The 12,258-nt window shown below is 41.8% G+C and overlaps 1 protein-coding gene across 1 annotated transcript; it reads left to right on the top strand.

The window, feature by feature from the left end:
- The first annotated feature begins 1,706 nt into the window (after positions 1-1,706).
- On the top strand, positions 1,707-8,332 carry LOC137372916 (prostaglandin G/H synthase 2-like). The gene is made up of 10 exons (XM_068037388.1): positions 1,707-1,824; positions 2,208-2,324; positions 2,437-2,580; positions 3,044-3,187; positions 3,662-3,843; positions 4,041-4,124; positions 4,271-4,517; positions 4,733-5,019; positions 5,358-5,505; positions 6,405-8,332. The coding sequence occupies exons 1-10, from the start codon at positions 1,731-1,733 to the stop codon at positions 6,821-6,823; spliced, it is 1,866 nt and encodes a 621-aa protein (XP_067893489.1). The 5' UTR covers positions 1,707-1,730; the 3' UTR covers positions 6,824-8,332.
- The last annotated feature ends 3,926 nt before the right edge of the window (positions 8,333-12,258 follow it).

Raw genomic sequence — 12,258 nt, 5'->3', positions numbered from 1 at the left:
CACGTCCGCAGGATGGAAGACAGTCAGATACCCACGGACCTTCTATAGGGAGAGGTAGCTGGGGCCAGATGACCAGCGGGGCACCCAAAGTTCCGCTTCAAGGATGCTTGTAAAATGTCGACTATCACACTTGGGAATCACTAGCTGGCAAAAGAGGGAAATGGTAACACATCCTGTGCACTGGTATGCTACAGAAGCTTGGCAGCTGGCGCCAACATCAGAAAACACAGCATCACTTGGCAGCTTCACATGCAGCACTTGCGGCAGAACCTGCCTCTCAAGGATTGGCCTTCACAGCCATCAGCAAAGATGCACCAAGGGAAGACACCTCACCTAAATGGATTGTTTGTTGCATGTCCATCATCTTTCGTAGATAGAAGGATGCCAAGCAACCAACAGCTGTAGGAAAATTGTGGATTGGGAGAATGGGTGATTGCAGAATGGAGGCGGGGGTGGGGCAAAAATTCACAGAGTTATTTCCTCCATAAATGTCACAGTGTAAATGCTGACTTTACCATCCCATGGAAAGTTGTTTCACATACCAAATTTCAATGGCAGTATTGTACCAGAAATCTTCTGTCTATTGTCAAAAAAAAATCAAAACAGCTGAGCAGGAAACATCCAAGAAATTATACAAATGAAGGAATAGATTTCACAGAGGTGTCACCTTCAGTGAGCCTCACACTATTTGCTTCTGTATCACAATTTATACATTAATTTACACACTGTTATATTTACCATCAGGCCATAAACGAGATGGACAGCAAAATGCTTACGTTAGGGTTCTTCCTGACCATTATCAGGAGACCCCAGCCAGTAAATTTATGAGAAGCAAAATATTACTAAGTCAAAATCATGAACAGTTTTGAGGGTAAATTAAGAGAAATGCTAGGAATCTGAAACAAAAAGTAAAAAAAAAACTGAAAACACACAAGGGGCCAATCAGCACCTGTGGAGTGAACAGTCAACAGCACAGTTTATAGGTGTCCAAACTGAAACTTTTCTCCCTGCAGATGCTGACTGATCCGCTCACTGTGTGTTTCCAATTTTAGAAATGTATTCAAAATTCTTGTCTTTATTAATAGAGCAATAGGGTACAAAAGCAAGGAAGCAATGCCAAACTTTTATAAAACACTGATGAGGCCTCAGCTGGAATATTGTGATTAATTCTGCGAACTACACTTTAGGAAGGATGTCAAGACCTGAGAGAGGATGCGGAGGAGAATTACTACAATGGCACCAGGGATGAGGGACTTCATTTAAGTGCAGAGACTGGAGAAACTGGAATTGTTCTCCTTGGAGCACAGAAGGTTTAGCGGAGATTTGATAGAGGTGTTCAAAATCATGAACAGTTTTGATAGAGTAACTTAGGAGAAACTGTTTCCAGTAGCAGAAAGATTGGTAACCAGAGGACACAGATTTAAGGTGATTGACACAAGAACCAGAGGTGTCAGGAATTTTTTTTATGATTGTGATTTGGAATACACTGCCTGAAATGCTGGTGGAAACTAATTCAACCCTAACTTTCAAAAGAGTATTGGATAAATAATTGAAGGGAAAAATTTACGGGGCTATGGGGAAAGAGCAGGGGCGTATAATTATTTGCTAGCTCTGAGCGTCGGGGCGATGATGGACGGTTCCGTTCGCGTCATATTTATGACTCACCTCTGAAAACAAGAGTTTAAAAGCCAGAGGGAAGCACTGGGAAGTAGATTTAGAACTGGCTCCAAATGAAAAGAAGAATGCTTGGAGAACTCAGCACACTGAACACACGGGGAATGCTTCTGTTGCTCCTCGCCGGGATACTCCCACTTAACCAAGCAGGTAAGGGAAAAGCTGGCAAACTACAGGATACTTTATCTTCGGGATTATTGTTAGGCTGAAGTCTTAGAAGTTATTGTGCGGAAATATTGGAGGGCGAACTATTTCTTCCCGTAGATCTGATTTAGGTTTCTGATCACTGTGATCTGAACGAGAGTTGGGTCCAAATAAAACATAGTGACAGTGATGGCAGCTGTCTTCAACTTTAGTGATTCCAAATATACATGAATCTGTGATCTTGGTTGTGCTGAGCTTTTGTTTTAAATCGAGGTTAGCCGAGGTTGCAGTCCGGTTGGTGAAATTATGTAGCTTGGAAGAAACGCGAACCTGTTCAGAACAGGCTGTAAAATGATCCGTGAGCTTGAACTTCCTGTGTTCCCTCGCAGCCAACCCTTGCTGCTCGAACCCCTGCCAGAACCGCGGAGTTTGCACGACTGTCGGCTTCGACGGCTATGAGTGCGATTGCACTCGGACTGGATTTTACGGCGAAAACTGCACCACACGTAAGTAGTACTATTTACTAACAAGCTTTTACTGTACCCTGTTAGAGTATACATTTCTGATAACCGTAACTTGGATCTCAATACATTTACCAATTACCTTCCTCTCAAACAGCTGAGTTCTGGACCTGGGTGAAACTGAGCCTGAAACCGACCCCCAACACAGTACATCATATCCTGACCCACTACCCAGGAGTTTGGAATTTAGTTAATCAGATCCCATTCTTAAGGGACAGGATCATGCGTTACGTCTTAACGTGTAAGTAAGATGCACCCATGCTCATTTTTATTAGTAGTACTTTGAATCATTCTAAACAAAAAATGGCATAATTAAATGTAGAGATGAAATCTAAGTGCTGTTAATGGGATGGTGTTTGCAGAGGACAGTCATGAAATAGCCTAGGGTAACAATTCATTTGGGTACTGTGCATTAAAGGCATGGTGAATGCATTTAGGAAGGGTTGACACGTTCAGTATTACTAGTGAAATAAAATAAATGTGTTTATGATTTTGCCAGTAGCTAGGGGACAGGAAATCTTCAGGTTTGGGATGTTGCTACGCACAGTAAGCAGATGAATCCTTACTTTTTGGTTCACTAAAGAGTGAATTATTAATTTCACGTTAATTAAGGACTACATATACACTGTATCTAATTGTGATTTTCATATGGTATGGGGCATGTGGTATCTGAATAAGAATACAATTCCTGTTCCCCCAAACAGCCAGGTCACATTTGATTGACAGTCCCCCTACCTACAATTCAGACTATGGCTACAAGAGCTGGGAAGCATACGCCAATATCTCCTACTACACCAGAGCACTTCCTCCAACTCCTGAAGACTGCCCAACTCCAATGGGAGTAGTTGGTGAGTTAATAATACAAGAACATTCTACTGTTATAATACCCTCTCCTACTCTAGGGGCTGTATGACCTACTCTTGCACCTATTTCTTATGCTATAGCAGAGCCTTAGTAGTAAATAAACAACAGGGCTGATATTGAAGGAGAAAATTAAAAGCAAAGAATGTGTTGGTGCAGTGGAGCAGACAGTCTCCCAGTAAGGAATGGATGCTTCCACCAAAATGGTTCTATAGGGGAGGAGGAAATCTTAAATTTGAGTTTAGGGGGAAAAGAATTGCCCTACGGATGGCATCTGGGAGTAAATAGGTGGGGAAAATGCTTGGCTGAGTGGTCCCCAGATGTAATCCACATTCCCACCTTGCTTCTCAGAAACTTTACCAACTGTTTTTGGGCAGAGGATGTGGTGGGAGAGAGAAATGGCACCACTTTAATTGAACAAGATAATTTTTTAAGACATATATATTTTTCTCTTCTCACAGGAAAGCAAACACTGCCTGATCCCAAGTATTTTGCAGAAAGGTTCTTGATGAGGAAGAAATTTGTGCCCGATCCCCAAAAGACCAATATGATGTTTGCCTTCTTTGCTCAGCACTTCACCCACCAGTTTTTTAAGACTGACCAGAGACGAGGCCCTGAGTTCACTAAGGGTTTGGGACATGGTGTAAGTACAAATCATATAACTGTTCTCAGTTGGTTTTCAACAATAATTCATCAAGGATAGATGTAAATAAAATCATCCATCATTGTACTTGCTCATTATAAATTGATGTTTCATGTTAAAAAGAATATTTACAATTCTAAAATTAATGATTGTAAAATCACAGTGTACTTATGGTTTATATTCTTTACATTATGCAGGTTGACCTGAGCCATATTTATGGAGAAACTTTGGACCGACAGCACAAACTGAGACTACTTACAGATGGCAAACTTAAGTATCAGGTAGGCTTCAATCTGAATTTATCATCACATATCTTAATCGAACAGCTATATTTGCATGTTCAGTGTCCAAGTACTTTTGATTTATTTTGCAGTATTTGGATACAGCCTAACTGAAATCTTAAGTAACACACAAAAATGTCTTGCAGGTTCTCAATGGAGAAGTCTATCCTCCCACTGTTAAGGAAGCAGGGGTAGAGATGACCTATCCTCCTCACATTCCAGAACACTTGCAGCTTGCTGTGGGACAAGAATTCTTTGGCCTGGTTCCAGGGTTGATGATGTATGCGACAATCTGGCTGCGGGAACACAACCGAGTCTGTGATGTGTTGAAAGTGGAGCACCCCGACTGGGATGATGAACAGCTTTTCCAGACGACCAGACTTATACTGATAGGTGAGTGGATCCTGCATGTTCAGCTGACTTCTAAAATAGCTTCTGATCTTTTAGACTGACAAATACTAAGACTCCAATACAAGGTACAGGCATGTAATAGAAAAACAGCATATTCATAGAACTGTACAATTTTGAAGTTTAATTTGAATAAAGATTTTGCCAAAAAACTTTCTGTTTTTAAATAAATCCTCAAGTTCTCTTATTGACTCTAACAGGGGAGACCATCAAAATTGTAATTGAAGATTATGTGCAACATCTGAGTGGTTATCACTTCAAGCTGAAATTTGACCCAGAGCTGCTCTTCAACCAGCAATTCCAATACAGTAACCGGATTGCTTCGGAGTTCAACACCCTCTACCACTGGCATCCCCTGATGCCGGATTCTTTCAACATCCAGGACAAAGAGTACAGTTACCGCGAATTCCTCTTCAATAACTCAGTGTTGCTGGAGCACGGCATCTCCAACATGGTGGCCTCATTCTCTAGGCAGATTGCTGGCAGGGTAAGAATCAGCTAATGTACAGTATGTTTCACCATGGTGCACAAACCAGGAAGTAATTTCCGATGCAGCAATTTTTAATACTTGAACTGCTGGTGCCAAATGAATACATTCCATGTCGTAAACCTTATCATCCAATTAATACTGGCTTTGTTTCACCTTCCAATTCTCCAATTCAGTAACAGTAGAAACTTTACTGAATGCACCTTTTGATTAAAAATAAATAATATTTTTCTACAAGATTCATAAACAAAACAAAATCCTTCACATTATTAAGCAGTGAAACTGTTGGATTTATGACTTAAGAGACTTTTAAGCTAATGATCCTGATCTTCCTACAGGTTGCTGGGGGTAGAAATATGAATGCAGCATTGATTAAAGTGGCTATCTCTACCATTGAGCACACTCGTCAGATGCGATACAAGTCTCTGAATGAATATAGGAAACACTTCTTCATGAAGCCATATGAGTCTTTTGAAGAGCTTACAGGTACAATCTTTATCTTTAAACTGATTTTAGATAGTATTTAACAATGCTCAAGCGTAAATAAAAGGGGCAAGGGTCAATCAGAAGGCCATTCTTTTACTCTGAATTCTGGAGCCCAACCTAGCCTAGACTGAGCTTGAAAGCTTCCTTGTTGATGCCTAGAAAGTTCCAAATGCAGTGCTATTGAGCAAACTTAACCTACTTCCAAACAAACATTTGTTTTTATGTGTGACTGTCATATAGAATTAATTAGCACTAAATTGGCATACTCTTTCATGATGAATATTATAGGAATGGAAACATCAAAATAGTGCAGTATGACATGCTGCTGAAATTGGGAATTAAGGTACATTGCTGGAGTAGAGTATATAGACCTTTACTCTGTGGCTAACTTGAGCTATTTCTGACCTGTGAGTACTTGATGCTGAGATTGCGGACAAAACCTGGAAAAATATCCCACTGTCTACTACTGACGTCTCTCATCCTGATGACCATGAAACAAAATTCAGACAGAAGTAAACTATTAACACGACCGATGATTTTTACGTGGGTAAATGCAGCACTTAATGCTGAATATTCTCAAGTATCCTCCCACGTACTAACCAATTTGTATCTCGTCTGCTTAACGAATAGAATGTTCCATTTTATGGAGGGGTGGGTGCATCATCAGGCTCACAATATTCATTGGCCTCGACTTATTGATCACACTAAAGTTACAGCATTTGAGTTAGTGGAACTATCCTCAAAGCCACCAAAATAGAGATAACCATCTGGTGATGAGAATGTATGGTTCCTAAAATGTGATTAAGTTTGTTAAAGAACATATATAAATCTTTTCCATATTTGCATTTAAAAATGTTTCTAAATTTATACTTTATTAAAATATCTTCTCTATATTACAGGAGAAAAAGAGATGGCAGCTGAGCTGAGAGAACTTTATGGAGATATTAATGCAATAGAGATGTATCCTGCTTTGATGATAGAAAAACCAAGACCTGGAGCCATATTTGGAGAAACAATGGTTGAGATGGGTGCCCCTTTCTCTTTGAAGGGTTTAATGGGAAACATCATTTGCTCTCCAGAATATTGGAAACCTAGCACCTTTGGTGGGAAAGTTGGTTTTGACATTGTGAACACTGCAACGCTAAGAAGGTTGGTCTGCAACAATGTGAAAGGACCATGCCCAATTGTTTCATTTAGTGTTCCTGAATCTATACCCAGCACAGAAGGCTCTATCAGCTCCAAAACTTCCAATTCGGGTATGGACAATGTTAACCAACAGGGGCATGCACTGTTGAAAAAGCAATCAACAGAACTTTAAAAAGTGTTTCTTTTTTGGATAAATTATACTATAAAAAGCCACCAGAGTGATAGTAGAGGTGCTACAATTGGTTTCTGGGTTAGGGAGGAGAAAAATCAGACGGGGTTCACATTCCTGCTCACTATTCACTGGCCCCTGCTGGATTGCCCATATGCAGATGTTTATTTGGATGGACTCAGGCTCGGGTGTGATGTTCCCACCCCCATAAACAAGTAACCCACCAAAAGGTAAAAAAGACTACTGAAGCTCTGGCTGAATGCTCTTCACAAACACTCCAGTGGCATAACAACCATGTGCTGTTTGATCATCTCAGTCCATTGTTCTCCATGTAACCTTTAACTCCAGTTCTAACCAGACATTTTGGACTCCTTTCCTGTCAATCTCTAGTTGTGTGTGAGATTTGTTAACTTTAATGATGTGTCCTCCAGTTCATATAGGACAGCATCTTTGTTCTAGGTAGGGGAGCATTCAGCTATGATTCTCTGCCTGAAAACTAGTCAGTGACCCTTACTGAAAGTGCACACATGTAGATATCTGGTGAGAATGGCATCAGCTTTGGCCATGATGATCTTTCCATAGTTACCTAATTCACAACTATTCATCTAGGCTTACACATGGTGCCACTGACAGCATGAATAACCAACTTCAAGATAGAATAGGTGGATATGGTAATCTGATTATCTTGAAATGACTCCAACAACTTCCTGTATTTATTATTATTTATTTTAACATTATTTATTGTCTTAACATTTGTAATTATTATCTGAGCTGTACTTATTTATTAATGGAGAAACAAATGCAGTTTATACAAGATATTATTTTTAATACAAAGAAACTGAGGCTCAGGAATTTTTGTTCTTGCCTTCTGAAGTTTATGTATTCTTAATTATTAAAGGGGCTGGATTTTGCACAAAGAAAATTCCAAATTGGGTGTGTTCCCAACATGGTAATTGCCATGGAAAAGCAAAATCATGGCATTCTCCAACAGTAGTCTGGTGGAGTTTTATTTTGTATGACCCTTTTAAATAGTACATTGATTTTTGGATTTGATTAATTTATAGAAGGCATGTATGGCCAATGTGCCTAGACTGTAAGAGATAAATACATCTTTTTAGGCAAAAGCTTTGTTGCTGTGCAGCAAACTGGTGACCAGCAAGCACATCATGGCAGCATGCAGGAGCAGCATTACTCTTGTATATACAAGGATTCACTTTTAGAACAGTAACATGGATCAGAAATGAATGTTAGCAATCAGATAAGAAATTGTCAGACCTTGATTCTGGGAATGATGCACTGTTAACCTCTGCCAACTCACTTGATTATTACAAGCTACTGTAATTAAGCATTAACTGTATGTTTTATAACAGTTCCAACCCTTACAAAATGTTCTTTCTGTAAAAAAAAAAATCCTGTTTACAGGCTGCACTTTATCAGTATCTATTTCCTTTTGTACTTTTGGAAAAAAACATGGTGAATGTCAAGCTAATAAAAACAAACTAAAACAATGAATCAGTCTCAGTGTCATTTAAAAGAAATTCAATCTAGGAGCGGCTCCATTGTGCTAGAGTCTTCTTGACTTTGGCCAGGAACAGGGACGGAGCAGGCTGACTTTTACTGAAGAATGACACCAGCAGAGATGAGGAATCATTGAACCATAGAAAGTTTACAGCACAGAAAGAGGCCACTTGGCCCATCGTGTCTGTGCCAGCCACAAAACGAGCCACCCAGCCTAATCCCACCTTCCAGCATTTGGTCCGTAGCCCTGCAGGTTACAGCACTTGAGGTGCATATCCAGAGACCTCTTGAATGAGTTGAGAGTTTCTGCCTCAACTATCCTTTTGGAAAGTGAGTTCCAGAACCACCCCCCCCCCTCCCCCCCACCACCGTCCGGGTGAAAACATTTTCCCTCATCTCCCCTCTAATTTTTCTACCAATCACTTTAAATCTACGCCCCCTAGTCACTGACCTCTCTGCTAAGGTAAATAGGCCCTCCACCTCCACTCTATCCAGGCCCCTCAAAATTTTGTACATTTCTATCAGATCTCCCCTCAGCCTTCTCTGTTCCAAAGAGAACAATCCCAGCCTATCCAATCTTTCCTCATAGCTGCATTTTTCCAGTTCTGGCAACATCCTCATAAATCTCCTCTCTACCCTCTCTAGTGCAATTACATCCTTTCTGTAATGAGGTGACCAGAACTGCACACAGTCCTCAAGTTGTGGCCTAACCAATGAGTTATACAGTTCCAGCATAACCTCCCTGCTTTTATATTCTATACCTCAGCTAATAAAGGAAAGGATTCCATATGCCTTCTTAACCACATTATCGACCTGTCCTGCTACTTTCAGGGATTTGTGGGCATTTGCTCCAAGGTCCCTTACTTCCTCTACACCTCTCAGTATTTTCCCATTAATCGTGTATTCCTTTGCCTTGTTTGACCTCCCCAAATGCATCACCTCAAACTTCTCCAGGTTGATTTCCATTTGCCACTTTTCTGCCATCTGACCAGGCCATCAATATCTTCCTGCAGCCTACAGCTATCCTTCTTGTTATAAACCACATGGCCAATCTTTGTGTCGTCTGCAAACTTCTTGATCATGTCCCCTACATTTATGTCCAAATTGTTAATATATACCACAAAAAGCAGGGGACCCAGTACTGAACCCTGCAAACATCACTGGAACCAGCCCCCAGTCGCTAAAACACCTGTCAACAATTACCCTTTGTTTCCTGCCATTGAGCCAATTTTGTATCCACCTTGCTTTCCCTGGATCCCGGGGGCTTTTATTTTTTTAACCCATCTGCCATATGGCGTCTTGTGAAAAACCTTGCTAAAATCCATGCAGACCACATCCACTGGCATCTTGTCTTTCTGTAGTATTGAGTTTTCGCTGTCGGACGTAAGCTTTCCTTTACTGCCTTATCTTACCCTGTAAACCCCTTGCCATCCAAGGGACTCTAGATTTGGCCGTTCCACCCTTTTTCTTTGTGGGAACATGTTTATTCTGCACCCCTTGAATCTCCCCTTTGAATGCATCCCACTGCTCTGACACTGATTTGCCTTCAAGTAGCTGTTTCCAATCCACTTTTGCTGAATCACTCCTCAGTTTAGTAAAATTGGCCTTGCCCCAATTGAGAATGCTAACTCCTGTGCTATCCTTGTCCTTTTCCATAATTATGTTAAAACTGACTGAATTATGATCACTACTGCCAAAATGCTCTCCCACTGCCACTCCTTCCACCTGCCCATCTCCATTTCCTAAAACGAAGTCTAAAACTGCACCCTCTCTTGTTGGACTTGATACATACTGGGCAAAAAAGTTTTCCTGAATGCACCTCAAGAATTCTGCTCCCTCAATTCCTTACACAAAAAACTGTCCCAGTTAATATTGGGGTAGTCAAAATCCCCTGCTATTACCAACCTATTGTTTTTGCATTTCTCAGAGATTTGCCTACATATCTGCTCGTCTATCTCCCTTTAACTGGTTGGGGGTCTACAGTAAAGGCCTACTCAGGTCGGGAAAAAGAACCTGACCCAAACCCAACTGATCCACAGTGGACCTGAGCCTGACCTGGCCCGAGTCCCTCCAATTTTGTCCTGAGCCTGACCCCGACTCGGCCCGATCCGAGCCCGACCATCCCTTTACTTACCTTCCAATTGGGAAGCTCCACGAAGCTGCAGCACATGCGTGATGATGTCATAGTGACATCACTCGCACACTGCGCAGACTCAGTTTTGTCCCGAACTCCCAGCTCTGGTAAGTTTTTTAATTTCAATACTTACCAGCAGAGCACTTACCTTGTGTGTCCGGCTCAACCCGACCCGAGCCCGACCCGGACTCAGCCCAACCCAACCCAAGTCTGAAAGCCAGACCCAGAAGAGGGGCCTGACCAACCCAAACCCGACACATATTGTCAGGTCGCGATGGGTTCGGGTCGGGTAGCAGGCCTTTAGTCTATAGTACACGCCCAGCAGTGTGATTGCCCTTTTTTTGTTCCTTAGCTCAATCCATATGGCCTCATTTGCGGAACCTTTCAACATATCATCCCTCCTCACAGCTGTAATTGTTTCTTTGACCAAAATTGCCATTCCCCCATGTCTTATCCCCCTCCCTATCGTGTCTGAAAACCCTGTAACCAGGAACATTGAGCTGCTATTCCTGTTCCTCCTTAAGCCACGTTTCTGTAATAGCTATGATATCGTACTGCCACGTGTTTATCTGTGTCCTCGGCTCATTTGCTTTATTTGTTCTACTCCTTGCATTGAAATACATACCCTTGAGCACTGCCAAACTCTTTTTTTTATTTTATAACCTTTGTTTCCTCTGCCTTCCAGACTCATCCATTAATTTCCTGCCTTCCATTTTCATTTCCAATTTTGTCCCAACTGAGTCTACCCTCAGATCCCCACCCCACTGCCAAACTAGTTTAAACCCTCCCCAACAGCATTAGCAAAACGTCCTGCAAAGAACTTAATCCTGGCTCTAATATAATATAAAATAAAAACAAGAAATGCTGGAATCACTCAGCAGGTCTGGCAGCATCTGTGGAAAGAGAAGCAGAGTTAACATTTCGGGTCAGTGACCCTTCTTCGGAACTGACAAATATTAGAAATGTCACAGATTATAAGCAAGTGAGGTGGGGGTGGGGCAAGAGATAACAAAGGAGAAGGTGTAGATTGGACCAGGCCACATAGCTGACCAAAAGGTCACGGAGCAAAGGCAAACAATATGTTAATGGTGTGTTGAAAGACAAAGCATTAGTACAGATTAGGTGTAAATACACCTGGCTCTGTTCAGTTGCAACCCATCTGGCCTGTACAGGTCCCATCTCCCCGAGAGCCAGTCCCAATGTCCAAAGAATCTAAAGCCCTACCTCCTACACCATCTTTCCAGCCAAACATTCATGTGCCTTACCTTCTATTTCTATACTCATTTGCACGTGACAATGGGAGTAATCCGGTGATTACTACTTTTGAGGTCCTGCTTGCTAATTTCTTACCTAGCTCCCTAAATTCTGACTGCACACCTCATCCCTCTTTCTACCTATGTCATTGGTTCTGAAGTGGACCACAACTGCTGGCTATTCACCCTCTCCCTTCAGGATGCTCTGCAGCCGGTCAGTGACATCCTTGACCAGGGAGGGAACACGCCATCCTGGATTTACATCTGCAGCCGCAGAAATGCCTGTCTATTCCCCTGACTATTGAATCAACTGTCACTATGGCTCTTCCAGTCTTCCCTGTACCTCCCTGTGCAGCTAAACCTCCTGTGGTGCCTTGGACTTGGCTCTGGCTGAACTCCTCAGGTGAAGCATCACTTTCCTCAGTATTCAGAACAGAATACATGTTGGAGAGGAGATGCACTCAGGGGTCTCCTGCACTACCTGCTTTATTCTTTTTGACTGCCTGGTTGTCACCCATTCCCTCTCTCCCTGC

This window comes from Heterodontus francisci, chromosome 8 (genome assembly GCF_036365525.1).
Source record: "Heterodontus francisci isolate sHetFra1 chromosome 8, sHetFra1.hap1, whole genome shotgun sequence".
Classification (NCBI taxonomy): Eukaryota; Metazoa; Chordata; class Chondrichthyes; order Heterodontiformes; family Heterodontidae; genus Heterodontus; species Heterodontus francisci.
The sequence above is the reverse complement of the archived record's forward strand: the minus strand, read 5'-3'. Positions and strand labels throughout refer to the sequence as shown.